This window comes from Cryptotermes secundus, unplaced genomic scaffold (assembly GCF_002891405.2).
Source record: "Cryptotermes secundus unplaced genomic scaffold, Csec_1.0 scaffold312, whole genome shotgun sequence".
NCBI classification, from domain to species: Eukaryota; Metazoa; Arthropoda; class Insecta; order Blattodea; family Kalotermitidae; genus Cryptotermes; species Cryptotermes secundus.
The window spans coordinates 478,984-497,131 of NW_019727091.1; the positions used below are offsets into that span (position 1 = coordinate 478,984).

Consider the following 18,148-nt stretch of genomic DNA (forward strand, 5'->3'; position numbering starts at 1 on the left):
GTTTTGAAAGTTTGGCTGGGTTCAGATATTTGGGAATGACTATAAAAAATCAAAATCTGATCCAGGAGGAAATTAAGAGGAGACTGAACTTGGGTAATGCTTGCTACCATTCAGCCCAGAATCTTTTGTCTTCTTGTCTGCTGCCTAAAAACATAAAAATTAGAATTTACGAAACTATAATTTTGCCTATGGTTCTGTATGGGTGTGAAATTTGGTCTCTGACATTAAGGGAGGAACATAGACTGAGTGTGTTTGGGAACAGGATGTGGAGGATAATATTTGGACCAAAGAGAGATGAAGTGACAGGAGGTTGGAGAAAACTGCATAATTAGGAGCTTCATAACTTGTACTCTTATCGAAGTATAATTAGAATGATCAAGTAAAGGAGGATGACATGGGCAGGGCATGTAGCATGGATGGGGAGAATAGGAATGCATATAGGATATAGGTGGGAAAGCCAGAAGGAAAAAGACCACAGGGAAGACCAAGATGTAGGTGGGTGGACAATATTAAAGGATGTGATGGTATGGATTGGATTGATCTCTCTCAGGATATGGAACCCATGGAGGGCTCTTGTGAACAACGTAATGAACCTTCATGTTGTTTACATTCCCTACAGAATGGACAATACTTTGTAAGATGAGGCACCAACAAAACAATTAACATTAATTTACTACATTTACATCACGAGCCTCCTATACAATTTTATATACACAAAACATAGAATATTCCAATTTGTCCGTGGGAACGCAACGAAATTACAAAAGCAACAACTGATTCGATGATATAAAACATCAATCTAAGAATTTTAGAGTTAGAAATGGAGCCTGCACGGTTCTCAGATATTGTGACTGTTGAAGATCAAAGGTCGTACATTAAGATTGAAACTTTACGTGGAAAAAACCCGACAGAAATCCATAGTGCTTTAAGTGAAGTTTGTGGCGAGTTAACAGTGGACCGTAGTACAGTTTCTCGCTGGGCTAGTGGTTTTTGTGGCAGTCGTGTGAGCATAAACGATGATCCAAGGCCAGGAAGGCCGAAAACATCAACAAATGAACGAAGTGTGAAACTTGTGTCAGATGCTCTTGAAGATCATCATGAGACATGTGAGGAACTTTCTGAAACCACGGGGATTCCACCAACATCAATATTCCGAATATTCAATATTCTGACAAATGATTTAAAGAAGAGAAAGAGTTCTGTGTGATGGGTCCCTCACTGCTTGACTGCTGAACAGAAGCAGAAATGTCTCGACATTGCAACCTTGCTGAAACAAAGAAAAACGACGTTGAAGGTTAACCATTCTTGTATCGACTTGTCGTTATTGATGAAACGTGGGTTAGAGACTTTGAACCGGAGCTGAAATCACAGTCCAATGAGTGGAGAGGTCCATCTTCCCCATGACCAAAAAAATTTCGATGATCTCAATCAAAGGTCAAACAAATGATGATTTTTGCTTATGATCACCAAGGAATCATCATGACAGACAGAGTTCTGTGCGGGAAAAAGTGTCACAGCAGTTTATTATCGTGACTTTATGCAAAATCTGCGCAGAAAAATTGACAAAAACCGACCTCAGTTGCTCGAGGCTGGACCGATCATTCTTCATAACAACGCTCGCCCGCACATCGGGAATGTCATAACAGAAAAGCTGCGCCAATACGGTTGGCAGGTGTTGCCTCATGCTCCCTACAGCCCGGACATGAGTCCACCAGACTTTGACTTATTCCCAAAGTTGAAACAACCTATGCGAGGCCGTCGTTTTCCCTCTCTGGAAGAGCTTTCTGCTGCAGTTACCCAAGCCATTTGACAGATAAACAAAGATGGTGTCCTGGATGGAATAGTAAAGCTTCCCACACGTTGGGACTCAGTCACTGAGAAGCAGGGGGACTATACTGAAAGACTGTAAAGAGATATTAAAAAAAGAATAAACATGGACGTAAACAAAAAATTGTGGCCATTATTTCTGAAATGACATACATATACAATAAGCCTCAATTGAATTTGGTCTTACGGATCTTTGAATCATCAGTGATAGATAGATATCTCATCTTAGTCTTATGGATCAGTTTTTAACCATTCAGAGACAGAGAAGCATGAGATGTAATAGCAGTTGCAATAAAGTAAAAAACATTTATCAAATAAAAATATTAAACTGACATATGCAGTATCTGAAACAAATTCTACTATAAGACAAAAAATATAGGAACACTTGAGAGATTTGCTTAATACATATTATATAAATGTTTTGAGTGCAATATGTTTCCTAACTCTGACATCAAGCTTATTTAGCAGTTATTTCAAATGTTTAAACTTGAAAATTCTGAAGTACATCTTATAAATATTATATGATAGGGAATATATTCATGCATAATTTTTTGTAACAGGATAAAGCATATATTTGGCATGAGGAAGAAGCACATGTGAAGTGGTCTGAAAACAGCAATTCATGTCTAGTCCAATATGAAATCTTGTAAGGTCAAAATCAATATACTTATAAATCTTCTAAACGAGTTTAATATCCAGCTCAGATAACTTTTAATTTCTGAGTAGTGTAATTTTTCAGCTGAGTCAACAGCTCTCACAAAGAACCAGCATACAAACAGCAGTGGGGAGAGAGCATGATTTACAAAATTATAGGTATAAGTTAAAATATGTTTTGAAATTCCTATACGCAATAAAAAGTATTGTGCCCCTCCCACTTCCTAAGATATAAAAGGTTAAAAAGCTGCTGAATAATTAAAAAATGTGTGCAGTTTAACCTTAGACCATGAAGATAAATTGCATCTATACAATTTTCTTTATACTGAAGCTTACATAATTCTGATATTTTACAACCACAACCACCACCACCTTCATCACCCAACAATAACAACTACAACAGTAGCAGCAGCCACAACAATAACAATAACAATAACAACAACAACAATCAGCAACAGCAACCACAACTGCCACCACCACCCTTTTCTGGGAAGCACAGTGCTCATGAAGCTACCTTGATATTATGTAAACATGGTACTTTTGCATACTTTCTTCTCCTTAAACTCTATTTTATTATTACAATAAAGATATTTTCATGTTTGTCATATTTAAGTGAACTGTGCTGCTCTACAAGACTTCCTGTAGCGGTTAGTGTTCAAAACAGAATGGCACAATATATAACTTTATACTTCCAAAACACACCTTCATTGTATAATTTTCAATTTTGTCTATCATATAATTAAAAAATGCACCTACACTCAGTTTTCTGCTTATTAGTGATATCTTTAACAACAGTAAGAATAATGTAGCTATAAAAATGTCTGAACCCTGACTACACACTTTGTTATATACTGATCAAATGTTGAATACAGGACTCCAAATACTGTAAACATCTTGCAACTTGATGTCACAAACATTACGCTGAATGATGTTACAAGAAATTTAAATGAATGGAAAATATTTTTTTAGATGCTGAAGAAGTATTCTGAGATGCTTCACTTCTTTTATTGCATAGTACACTGAATGACTGTGAACAGGCATCTGATAAAACCTGCATGAAATAGGAGAAATTGATATTATGCACTAACTTGTGAATATTCCTTATATACAGGCACAAGAGTAATACAATACAGGTTACAAAACTTTAAACAAACTGTTACAGTACTATGAGGTAGGGTGATCCAGTTTCAAACCACTGAGGGGCCTACATTAGCAACCTATCCAAGAGTCATATTACAACAAATATATTTTTTCCAAAATAACAACACAAATATATGTCAGGTTGAGGGTGTTTGAAAATGGTTTGTTACTCTGTATCAATATTGCTGATTATGGGGGTCATACTAATTCCGTAATTTTCTAAGATATTTATTAGAGGTCATGCAAATAATAACTCAAGTATTACAAAGAATTTTTAGCAAGAACTTTTATAAAGTTTCCATGACAAGATTCATGGTCTCTTCTAAAGAGGAGAAGAGCAATAATGTAAATTTTGGGGAGAAGAATGATACTTTCACAGGTTTTGCAACACCAACTGCTGGGCTGCATGTGCCATGGCACTGACAGTGGTCTATAAGATAATATCATGATATGACATACAGTAGGAATCATAGTAAGCTGTGATTCAGATTACAGGACTATGGAAGTTGTACTGGCTTCTCTTATTACTAGTATTTTGTGTTCCTGGAACTCTATTAATATGGGCAGAGTGAGTCATGGAAAGTATTTCTCTGATAGAATGAATTATTTGCTACATTTTTTACTCTCACAGCATGTGGTGTAACAATTTAATGCAACTTTATCACTCATATCATCATTTACTATGATACTGAGAAGCAGTTTAATTTTAGAATGAAAATATTTATTGATTTTTTGATGGAAAGGACTGTGTTATTTAAAGTAAATTATCCAGGCTGTCTTGTAACATGTAATAATTTTACTATAGGATTCTGATGATGGTGTATAATACACTGATATGTTGGGATTTTGGACTTCATCCATCGTCCTGGTTTTTAAGATAACAAATAAAAACACAACGTTTCGGAAACTGGATCTGTTTCCGTCCTCAGGTGAAGGAAAAACCTATTCAGTTGGGTCCCTTAGAAAGAGCTAGCCTCCATCACCAGTGATGGAGGCTAGCTCTTTCTAAGGGACCCAACTGAATAGGTTTTTCCTTCACCTGAGGACGGAAACAGATCCAGTTTCCGAAACGTTGTGTTTTTATTTGTTATCTTAAAAACCAGGACGATGGATGAAGTCCAAAATCCCAACATATCAGTGTAATAATTTTGTATAAAGAATTATATAGCAGTAGGTAAGAACAATACTTCAAACATTTGTCTTATGGTGCACAGCAATTCATTCAAAGTAGAATTCTTCAGGTGTATGAATGACAAGAGATAATAGGGACTTATATCAAATTTTTAACACAACCTTCAATTGAATAGAAGTAACATATACTTTTGATTAAACTCTTCACGCAACACAAGAGTAAAATGTTTATTAAATGAGATCTAAAAAATAAGTAGGACATGATAACATTCCTCAGGAAAATTATATAATATATGGTTTCGTTCAATACATTATCAAAACTGTTATTAGTATTCATAATCTGCTAAGGTTTATGCCACATTACCTGATTAACAACTTCTTTTATGAACATAAAGGTGCCACCCGTCCACTCCAGTTTTCATGTTACGAAAATGTTTGGATTAAAATTATTTACAAAGTTTAATTTTTTGTTTTTCTTTTACATTATATTATATTTAGGCACTTAAAGACTGCAAATAAATAATTCATAATATCTAAAAGATGTACGTGCTACAACATAAACCTTAACACTTCATTTTCTAAAACCCATTTTATTCACTTAGTCATTGTTTACTTAATGATGCTGTTAACAGCATTAAATGGTAGGATGATTAGTGAATAATGAATTGAAAAGTAAGTGCAAGGAAATGGTTACAGCCAAATTTGAAGCATTATCCTGGAGAGGCTGAGGAAAACAATGAAGATCCTCAGTCAGGATAGTCAATGTTCTGGTTGAGATCTGATATGAGCATCTCCAGAACAGAAGACAGAAGCATTACTGCTTCAGCCAACTTGCATGGTCTCTACAATATAATAGCATCTATTTTAAACACACATTTTATCCTTACTTACTTACTCATGGAGCTGAGCCCTTCTGGAGGAGCCGCCAATTCAGCAGCTACTCAAGTATTTCCCAGCATTTTATGGAACCTGAAGGTTCATTACCATGTTCACAAGAGCCCTCCACTGGCCCCTATCCTGAGCCAGATCTATCCAATCCATACCATCCCATCCTATCTCTCTAAGATCCATTCTAATATTGTCCATCCACCTTCGCCTTGGTCTTCCCTGTGGTGGCTTACCTTCTGGCTTTCCCACCAACATCCTACTAATATGCATATCCACAAATCACTCTAAGAGGATTTCTCCTCTGACAAAAGGAAAATCCATTAGGACTGCAACCATTACCAATGAAGGCTTAAAGCTGAGATTTTGATTTCCTGTGTGTAACATACCTAATGATTACATCCAACAGACATTCAGTCACATTGTTTATGAATTATATGGGAGTCCATCAGTTAAGAACAGTTCATGGTCTAAGGCTGATGCTTACCTTGTAAGTAAATGGTGAGTGTTCTTAACTTGCATCCTTAACACACAGAAGGCACACAAACACACAGACATAAATACAAGAACGAATATAGTTGTGCAACACAGTAATATCACGGCAATGTACCAACCATAATATTGGTCATGCGTGTACATCTTTGGATCTCTTCTGATTTTTTCCATTTAACAGAGAGAAGAAAGACTAAGATTGATTATATTTGAGTCATCAGTTCTGAAGTTTCTATTTGTGTAAGTATAATAAATAAGTGTTATTTCCTTGATATGTAGGGTCACAGCTAGTTCTATTCATGTACTGTAATCATGAGTTATGACCAGAGTTTTTCCAAGCACTACTAAATATTAAGAACGAGTTGAGATTTCCTTCTGGCAGTTGTATTATCTAAAATGGGAGCATCATTTTCATGCTAGTAACTCATAACATTCAATTCTTTAATGACGTTAGCTCATCATCTGCACATGAAGAACAAAATTATGTTGCAGTGATGTCCGTCTTGTGGTTTTCCACACATCATTCTAGAAATCAGAACAGGCATCTGAGTTTCCAAAATGAAACCTTCCTTATGACTAACTGTGTTCTTAACATTATTTATTTTAACTTTCCATACACCTTTGCAATGATCAGAGATACTGTACACCAGTACTATTCTTGTAGGATTTGAGGTTTTCACAGTGGTGACTATGAAGAATGCCGTCTTCTGGAATGTGGCACTGTGTAGATCTTGCTAGCATCCGCTAACCCCTTACTTATGCTGGTTCCTCTTTCACAGATTTTTCTACCTTGAAGATGGAGGTGATACGTTCCTCCAAAACATTGGTTCACACAAGATCTACATGGCGCCACATCCCAGAAGATGGCATTCTTCAATACTATTCTTAACACACATTTGATTGCATCTTAGATTATAGTAAATTCTGTATCATGACAATAAATTAAGAACACCATTTTTTTTCAAGCCACAGTACCATTATTACAGAACCGTTGGGGAAAAGCTACTATTACGAAAATTCCAAATCAGTCTGCACCCAAATTTCTATATGATTTATACTGGTGCACAACACTTGGGCTAGATTAAAGGTGTCATAGGCTTTCATAATATTCTAAGCATAGATCTTCTACTCTAGTTTCCAAAGACATTGAAGCAATCAGTTTCTACTATATGTAAAAGGAGTAAAATTTAATGGCTGCACCAGATACCCTTTCACACTGCCCCATTCTTGCTATACAGTTATGGAAACACTATTTATGCTTGCCCTTCTACCCCTATACAAGCAGTCACCTAAGTTCTTGACCCAGATGGCTGCCTCATCTGTTGCACTGTAAAATTCTGATACCATTCTATGCCATGTTATATCATTCTGTTTCACATTATGTCATACTACTGTATGTCATCCTGGAGTCTGAGAGTGCACACACTCAAGACTGAATAATGCACAAGCTCAAAGCTTTCCTAAAATGAGGGCTATAGGTGAGTGAGACTTGACCGTGAATTGTAGAAAGACACTTGACATTGAGACCATCAAGGAAGTACATGATCAAAGACCTTGAGGGAAACACCAAGAAAAGTTGGAGATCCCCATGGCAGTAGGCCACTGGAGGAAAGGTTTCGTTACTCAACCTATATACAGACTAGACAAGCTGCCTAACATTCCACAAAACCATGGTCCTATACTGGCTACAGGCCAACAGTTAGAAAATAAAGATCTACAGAGATACAGGTATTGCACTGAATCTTTTCTCTCTCTCTCTCATACATGTCATTTGAATATGGATACTGATTTAGCAGACTCTCTAAACTATATACTGTGCCACAAGGTGGAAGTATGTTCAGACCATACAGCTAGTTAGATACAAGTGCTTTACATTTGGTAGAGATATAAATTCTGAATAACATGAGTTTAGACTATTGGACTTAATGGGAATTCTGATATCATTTTTAGAAGCCACATATTAGCTAGTTGTGGGATTAATTCTTGCATGAAATAAATGATTAGCTAAAAATCAGAGCAGCTTATACTACTCTACATACAACAGCAAAGAGATACCTACATATTAATTTGTTTTATACTTCTCTTTGTTCAAGTGAAAGCAGAGTTTAATGCTTCCTTTTCACGTGCGTGGTGGGGTGTGTGTGTGTGTGTGTAAATTCTGAGACAGCAAAGAGTGTTCTATGTATTTCCTGGTAAATTTGTACTCAGATGTCCTGTCCTTGTTTATTCCATTTGGATGTATCTTTTACCGTTAATCTTGACTTTTAATGGATATACCCAGGCCATTATATGAAAATCCTATGTGTTCTCTGGGAAGGTGGGCCTCTTCACCTTTGGTGTTATTCATGTACCTTGGCTGTACTGTCGGAATTAAAGATGTTTCAAGGATTTACACAGGATGTGTAAATAAAACCTCTGGTGATGACCAGAGGCAATCCTTAGTATTTCCAAGGCTATAGTTTTAGACATTCGTAATTTGGCAACTTTGTATTATTGTTCTGAGGTTCAGTCATCACATAGTTCCCTTCCCTATCTCAGAGAAGAATGTATGATTCATACTGTTTTGCACTACTCTTGCAGTGAGACAACACAGTGTTTAAGAGGCTGTGGAACACAAAAGCATAGATGAACAAGTCAACAACACACAAACAGAAAGAATTTACAATTTTAAATTTTCCCTTAAAAACATCCCTACTGGTATCTGCCCAAGGTATTACACTTATACTTTAACAACCCTTATCAAATTTTCACAGATTTAAAATAAACTGCAAATTGGAAAAGGAAAGAAATTAAAAATAAGTTATTCTGAATAAAACAGTAACTGATATGTGAAACGTGTACAAAATTTCAGTTTGTGCCACATAAAATACTAGCCCAAAAATGTACATTGCTAACAACATTATTAACTACATCAGATACTATACACAAAAACATGTACTCTTGTCTGAATAATATTTATCAGCATTTCATTCTTTCGTGTCTCTTAACTAGAACAAATGCTGTTTGTACTGCAATGGCATATACAGGTATGGACATACATTATTTCACTTTAATTGTTTATCACACCTCACAGAGCTGGGAAGTACTATGTTGGCAATCTGAAGGTTTCAAACAACTAACACACTCCATGGTACACCATCATTTTTGTGAAGATATGTTCAGCCTAGTCACGAAATACTCTGACCCTTATAGAACCCAAAGATTCATTACCACATTCACAAGAGCCTGCCACACCCTATATTCTGAGTCAAATGATCCTAGGCCACAACCTTAAGCCCTTTTTCTTGAAGATTCACTTTAATATTATCTTCCCATCTATACTGAGATTTTCTAAGATTCCTTCTAGTATTCTAACAAAAGGTTTTAAGTTGTTTGTTATTTCTTGAGATCTGGAGTACTGGAGAACTTACAATTCCCTGTTCTAAAATGATAAAGTCTACATATTTTTCCATTTTGTTATTCAGTATCTGCTGCTTCCTGCATGCCTGTGTTGTTCTAAGTTACTAGTCACAGATCATCAGATTTTTTTTAGATCTTACGTGTTCCAAGATATTACTTTTGTAGGCAATGAACACTCACTGCAGAATCTTTAGCCACTGCCTTTCATGATTCTCCACATTACAATCAAATGTCGGGTGACTTTGTTTTGTTTAGAATGATGTAACTTTTAAATCCTAATAGCATGCATATCTTTCTGTGTTTTAGGGTAGCAACCAAACTCAGACTGCCAACAGCAAGACTTCATATACAGACCAAAACCAGAGAAATATCCTAGAATCTAACCTGTATCATTACCCAAGACATTTTACATGTTGCTGCTGTATGTGAATTTTGAGAAAAGAAACCTATTCTATGAAATAAGGTGAGAATACTGTTTGAAGACTACATAACCTGTGTGAAGGGAAGCTTTCATACACAAATTAAAGTATCCATCATGGCATGCAAATCAAAATATACTTCACTTACCCTATACTCTGGAATGGGTTTTGTCAATAAACTCACAACTACAGCCAGAACAATAGTTGTCCAGAAGAGCATCATTGCAAAGTACATGTAATGCACCTGTAATGAGAAAAACAAGAAATACTGGGAAGAACAAATCACCTACTTTTTTTTTATATGACATGGCCCACGTAGGAAATGACATATCCAACAACCAGGCCATTGCCTAGCAAGGGCAGGGGTGAAACACATATAGACACATAGAGACAGGGAAAGTAGGCTACCAAAAGAGGAATGGCTGGAGGCAGGGTTTCCTCTGCAGTTCAACCCAGAGTTACGTAAAGAGAACAGCCCTCTGCTCAGGACTGTGGTTAGCAGTCGGTCACAGCATGTAGAAACCCAAGAGCTGAAAACCTCATTATTAAGTCACTGCCTAGCAACTGCCAACTCCATAACTCTTTTCTGACTGCAGTATTCCAGCTTTCAGGTAACATGTCACATATACAATATGGCATTGCATAGGCTGTCTCTTCTGGCTCCACTCTTCCAGCATTCAGGAGTTGAGGAGAGATACACAGACACACAGAGAGCAAGGCAATCTTATAAGCCTCCTTAGTTTTTCAAAAGAAGGACAGCAGGCTAAAAAATGGATTCAAGTTTATTTATAGCACAGAGTAATAATAAGCAGGTTCACACTGTGATAATCCATCTGACTTGCTTGCTAAAGTATTTGTTTTAAAATAAAGCTATTAATAAAGAACCCTACATTGGATTTAATACAATTCTTACACCCTACCAGAAAAGTACAACAAATATGCCATAATTACTTCCATTCAGATCCCCTGCCTATTGGTAAGTTATAATCATGTGCTGCTGCTGTCCGAGGATATGGTTGTTTTCACAACAGGGAGCTAAAATTTTAAGAGAAGAATAACATTCAAATCAGGAAATAAATTAGAAGATACAAAGTGAGATTATTGAGGACATGAATCATACCCAAAGTCTCTACTCCAATACCTGACCACTGCTCTAATAGTCTTGGTTAGTGCACAAACTGGCAGGAGTATAAAGAAAATTTCATAATATCCTTGGAAGTTTTCTATTAGATCTGTGGTAAGAAACAGGATGCAGAGAATCAGTAAACAAAAACATTCCATTTTTATACAACCTATGCCTACATAATATTATAGTGTTTGATCATCCAATATTCCAAACAGAACAACACAATATTTTGGAAACTGGTTCTGTTTCCAACTTCAGGTAAAAAGTTTGAAGCCATATTCAGTTTGGTGAATGGGTTAATCTCAGTCACACGTAGCAGTTCTGTCTGAAATATTAGTAATAATCTATTAGACTACAAAATGTTACATCCCAGAAAACTATAATCTTAATATTCACTGCAGTAGGAGCCTCAAATTTCATACTGGTAGAGTTACATAAATTTTTCATTCACACCATTAGCAAAGTAATGATTCATCTCTGCTGGAAAGTGTGCTGATTTGACTGACAGTCACAAATTCAAAGTTGTGAATACAAAGATAGCATTTCCTCTCCCACTCTCCAAAGAATTCCTTTATGCAAACTAACAGAGTGGATGACACAAACAAGAATCTAGATTTCTAGAAAAACTTGATAGCAGGACCAGGAGATCCTAGAAAAAGCGAGTGGCATATTACAAGCATATTAGACCCTGTTTATTCAGTATGTTCCTGGTTTCATCATCACATTTTTGTGGCCTAAGGAAGTTATTAACCTCTTCCAGCATGGATTTGTAATATTTGATTCAGTTTTGAGCAAATAAATGTGAACAATTATGTTCCACACACACTGCAACTTTGTTTATACATAGCCTGTCAAACTTTCTGTAATAGCATATGAAGTCCGATGTCTCACTTTTTGCTAGTATTTTATTGAACAAAATACATGACATTGATATTTTATTTTAAACTCTAACATTCTGTTTATATTTTACTTTAATGCTTAACCTTCTGATTATATTTTATTACATCACACAGTTTATTCATGAATACATATCATTACAGTATGTTTCCCATTCAAAGTTTAGTTCAACCACTGCAGATTCACTGAATGTGCCACTATCAAGAAACATATTTCCCATGTCGGATGAGAGTTTACTACTTTGCAGTCTCATGTACAGCATGTTAAAATCATTTTTATGTTCTCATATACTGTACATAGTGTGACAAAGTACTAAGGCAACGAAAAAATTTATCTTGATACAGTCAACTCTCAATTATCCGGGGGCGGATAAGCCGATTTGCGGCCTAACTGGGGCTACCAGGGCTTTTTTGAGGCTTATATGTTGTTTAAGATTCATTCACTTTTGTATCACATGGTGAGTTGTAACACTATTTTCGTACTAGTGTGAACCGAGCTCTGCATTTTTTGGTCCCGCTATGCTAACACAATATTCTAGGGTAGGGGTCAAAGAATGCAAGGATTTGTGGAAAGTTTCAAGGACAGATACACTGCTCCAGTTGGTCTCTTTGTATCGATCTTCAAGTGCGTTAGCAAAATGTCAGGGTGTAAAAGGAAGCGTGTTGTGTTAAGTATTCAACAGAAACTCGTGTGAGCCGGGCTTCAAAATGTTAAGCAGTGATGAAACCGTAAGTTCAGCGGGGGTGCAGCCAGAAGAGTGGGAAGAAAGTGAGAATGAGGAAGAGGTGGACAGTGCTACTAGTAAGAAAATATCACATGGTGCTGCTCTTAATCATTTGGAATCCTTACTAGACTATCTTGAGAGTGAAGAGAACAGTTTATTAAGTGACAAGCTAATATTACGTAGGCTTCTTACGGATATCCGTAAAAAGGAAAATTCCACGAAAAAGCAAACGACAATATTAATTTTTTTTAAGTGTTAAGTGTGAATATTCGTAAAAAGTGTTGGATGTTGTTGAACACTGTGATTGAAATAACTAATTCACACTTCAATATAATGTAAAAAAGTATTAACTAGGCCATGAGATGACATAAAAATGAGGTTGAGTAAATTTAAATACAGGTAGGCCTATAGTATTATGAAGGTACAGTATTACAGTACTACTTTTAATAACATTTGTCTTAACCGGGTTTTCGATTAATCATGATTTCCATGCCCACCATTATCCCGGATAATCGAGAGTTGACTGTATTTTGATGGCTTTACATGTTTTCACAGCCAGAGATGAGAAGAGCATCTAGGCAGCCAATCCTTATTGTGTTTGTTGTGCCGTGAAGGCCGACTCCCAGTAATATGTTAAAAGAGTATTTAACTTTTTGTATTTTAGGGGAAAATGTTGGTTAGGATAGAATTATTTTTGGGAAATACTTGTAAGACGTACGAAAGAGGATGTAAGAAGGGTAAGAAACTTCAAGGAATTTCTGCATATGGAGTTAGATGGCCGTTAACCTTTGACGCGTCGATGCCTTGTCAGCAGATTGACGTTGAATGTATATCAAACTGCTAACTACAGAATTTACACTTGAGTGACAGGAGGGACGTTTGCAGGTAAAAGTGTTAGCCAAATGGTCTAGCAGTAGAAGGGGTGTGTCCACCCTAAGGATCCCAGCCAACCACTTGGGACAAGACATCATTATAGGCGGGCTTACACCCTCCGGGAAAGTAATGAGCTAGCATGAATAAAGGTATATAACCCGGAGAGCAAATTATTATCAGAATTATTCAAACAGTAATTTTGGCCCATTTGCGGCCGAAGGCCATGTCAGAATGGGCACCGACTAGACACCAGGCAACGCCATCCATCTGCAGACTCAACAAGTAAGTGGAACTACTCTTATCGCCATGCTTAATAAGTGTGATATTATTAAAGTGTAACCCCTCCAATCAGACTTGAGTTAGGAACATTACAACAAGTGTACAGGGCGTAAGAGTGATCCAACGGAGTGATGCAGAGGTAGATAGGTGTAATATAGAGGCTGCAGAGGGGGTGTCTAGCGGCAGGGATGTGTATATATATATATACACAAGATATATATAGTGGTTGAGTAGAACAGGAGAAAGAGGAGACTAGCGACCCGCAACTGGGTGACAAGAGAGAGAAAGATGAGGTCCAAGAATTGTCTAAGACAGTGTAATGTGTAACCCGACACCAGTTGGCTCTTTGTGATAGTACCAAAATGTATATAACTGTATATTGCTTGTTTATACTAATAAAGGGTAGCACAGGGTGAAGATGTGGGTTTCTGTTGTTGTGATTTCCTCCCTTACCACATTTCGCACCTGCGCCCTCCAGCCAAGCCCGGTGAACAGTGTGCCCTTAGCCAGTGAAGCAACGATAGAGGAAGTAATTCAGTCGTTTCCTTAGCCCTACCCCTGTGACTGCAGTACAGAAGGTGACAGCGGGGATACCTCCACGCCCCCCTGTCACAACGGTATAACAGGTGGCATAACAGTGTTACATGATTTGGCATAATATTACTAAATAATAGCCTTTACCTTGGAAATGATTAGTGGGCGAGTATCTTCTTCATAGCAGCGAGGCTCTGGGAAACAAAAATCCAATGTCATTCGAGTAAGTCCGATAAAAAGGCCAGTAATCAGACCCCAAAAGGCACCCTAAAAAATAAAATTTTAAATTAATAAGAACCTTCAGAGACTACTGAAGTGCATTTCTAGGACTCTGTCATACTGCCACATACAAGGGCTATTCAGAAAGAAATTTCCATTTATTTTAGGCAACAAATATAGGAGTAGAGAAGAGCTCACACATGCAAGGTAGCATCACATGAATCATTGTCTTGTAAACCATGACATAACTGGTCATCTAGTGTTTGTTCTTGTCTCTGCAGAGTTATGGTGTGTCCTGCGATTGATAGTACCGCCAGCTGTGAAATTAGCGCTGTTATCCACTTTCTTCACACTAAGAACATTGGTGCTGTGGAAAGGAAATCTATTGAGAATTATGCACAGTTGATGGTAAAAATGTAATAAGTAAAGGAACTGTCAGACAGTGGTGTAGAATGTTCAAAGATGGGCAAACAAATGTTCATGATGAAGAGCTAAGTGGTTGGACATCTGCAGTAAGAGATGATTCTTTTCAAAGTGAAAGACGGCACTTCAAAATTTCAGAAATTTCGTGTGAATTTTCACAAATTTCACATGCTCTTCTCTGTGAGATTACCACAGTCAGAATAGGCTATCACAAGTTTTGCATAAGATGGATTAAAAAATGCTCACAGGCACATACAAACTGCAGTGAATGGCTTGGGCTTTGACTTTTTAGAGTGATACCATGAAGATGACGATGAATTTCTCAATCACATCATATGAGTAACAGAAAATGAAACCTGGGTTTCATTTGTGAATAATGAAACCAAAGAGTAGTCAAAGTAGTCCTCAGGATTCTATCAATCTATTAGTTTCTTCCAACTTTCAAACTTTTTTAGGAAATTAAGCTATACTGAACAAAAATGGACCTATTTTAAAACTACATATTCAGCAAAAATGTAATACATGTAATATAATTATGTAATACATAATCAGTGAGACTGAAACATTTAGTGTTTTTAATTTTATATAATAAACATATTGACTCACTGGTACATTCACTACAATCACTTATTATATATTACCCAAAATGTGTGTTGGGCCAGTACAGAAACCTTGACTATATACATTCACAACAGGACGCAAAAAAACAAACAAACAAACAAACAAACAAACAAACAACAACAACAACAACAACAACAACCTACTGCTTTAAAGGCTGCCCAGGTCTTCATATTCTAACTAGTTGTTTTTGGAGTCTAATATCATTTATCCTCCTAGCATGTTCTAACAGTTTCCTTTCACTTGTAATTTTGGTTTGATTGGGCCGACATTAGTTCTTAAAAAATAGCATTCATTTTTTATGGTCTAATGAAAGGGATCCTATGGTGCATCTCAAGAATTCCATCCCTGTTACCTTTAGTCTTCCTATATCGCTCTCTTAATAACCCAAAGTAAATACCCTATTACAATTACAGTCTTCTGGGATGTCATGCCACATAATCTCATAGGTAGGTACCAGGTACCAATACTAGTGGAACCTGTTGCTTCTATATTCATGGTCTTATTCTGAAGATGGGAACAACAGGTTGTTTCAGACCACTGGTACCTGCCTACCAAACTACACAACATCACTTTCCAGAAGTCCATAACTTTAACTTTCGCCACTACAAGAACCTCAAATCTCACACCTGTTATCATATTTTCTCTCATTCTTTACATTTAACTAAGTAGGAGTTACACACGTGTATCCATACCTTTTCATTCACACGAGGCCATGTGAGAGCAAGACAGTAGATCGCAGCAATAGGAGGAGCTAGATAGGCACCAATCGACTGAATGTAGATATACAACTGACCGCCCTGTGTCTTCTGAATAATTGGAATCCATACGATGGATATAACAACCAAAACTGCTGTAAACACTCTGCAATGAGCCAATCAACAGAACTGTAGCATCATGATTTGTATTCTCAGCCCAAACATCAACTCTAGAGTTTTGGCCAAGTTTCAGAAAAACTATATCAACAAATGATGTACAGCATATGTGAGAAAAGTTGTATCTTAAAATGAAATAATAAAATACTTTATAATATTTTACTGTATAACAAAGAAAGGCATATTACGATCAGTCAAAATTTGCCATCCCCTTCAGCAGCATCTGACCCATTAACCCAACATGAATATGCATCACTTTTAATTGCAAAGCAAGATTACTATTCATAGGCATATTCTGAGATGAATAAAGTAATGCTGGGAATAGAACATTACAAGAAGTACCCTATCTAACAGATGGTCAAATTCTCTCCCCATTTATTAAATTGACTGCTGCTATCTAAATTACATAAATGTATCTTGACATAAACTTCCTTACTCTGCAACCACCCAAATTCAGGTTCACAGATGAAGCCCCAGTGTATGGACTAATGTGCTGCCTGGTTCAGGCAGTGACTGATAAGTAAGGAACGAAGGTGGAATGCTGATTAGTAGGTTCAAATTGAGGAAACATGGGGCAGAAAAACCTCATTCAGTGCCATTTCTTCCACCATAAATCTCATGTGAGGTCACGCAAGACTGAACCCAAGGCTCTGTGGTGAGAAGTGAGCATCTAACCGCCTGACATATGGCACAGTGTCACAAAATAATTGTTAATCATAGGTGAAATCTTATGAAATTAAATGGATATAACAAAATATAGAATGCCATATGCACTCTCATGTATCTGCCATAATAAAATTGGTATGCTGATGAATGACTGGATCAATATTTTATGCTCCTGCTTTAAGAGAGACAAACATAATATTTATCACAACATGTCACGCCTGTATCACAAGCAGAAAATTTAATATTACTATTACATTCTCTATTTAAAAAATATTGTTAATTTTAAGATGTCAGATGACAAACACTTCACCATATAGCTACAAGGAGCATGCCAGTGCACACTTTCTATGCTGTGGGTCAAGCACCACTTTCCACATTGCTCAACCCACAGCACAGAAAGTCAAGGGTTCTACACTATATAGCCTCAATACTGATAGTATTATTAAAAACCCAACTTTAAAAAGTAAATTAATAAAAACATGCCAGTACCTATTTCACAGGTGAGCCTGTGTTTATGGCAAGAGAAAGCTCACTCGAGACAGCAAAAATACTGAACCAATTCATGAGTTCAGAATTTAAGACTGAAAAGGGACAGAATATGTTTCAATTACCAGGAATAGTAAGAGAGATACTGTTTCATAACATTTCAATTTCTTTCAATATTATAACATCGTCAACCAAAACTTATTTAAAACATATTTTAAAATATGTATAAGAAAGAACAAAATTAAATACCTTAAGTCCACTGTAACTAAATTATAATCTGAAGACAAATTTTATCATGTAAAATAAAAGCAAATTTTTAAATTAAACAATATAAAGTTTCAACAATTTAATTAACATTTCTGTACAAAAACTTGTTTTTATCAAATTACACAGTATCTAAGATAAACAATTCCTTGACATGAAGAAAAAAATTCTGACACTTCTTTAGATTACCTAATACAAATTCCCGTTCATATACAAC

At 36.4% G+C, this 18,148-nt stretch overlaps 1 protein-coding gene across 1 annotated transcript in view; it reads right to left on the bottom strand.

Annotated features, from left to right (window-relative positions):
• Nucleotides 1–18,148, bottom strand: part of LOC111864352 (sodium/glucose cotransporter 5) — a gene marked incomplete in the record, with an annotated part of 159,836 nt that overhangs the window by 28,367 nt on the left and 113,321 nt on the right. The window contains 3 exon segments of the mRNA XM_033751398.1: nucleotides 10,096–10,191; nucleotides 14,528–14,647; nucleotides 16,336–16,504. Of these exon segments, the coding sequence (XP_033607289.1) occupies nucleotides 10,096–10,191; nucleotides 14,528–14,647; nucleotides 16,336–16,504 (385 nt within the window).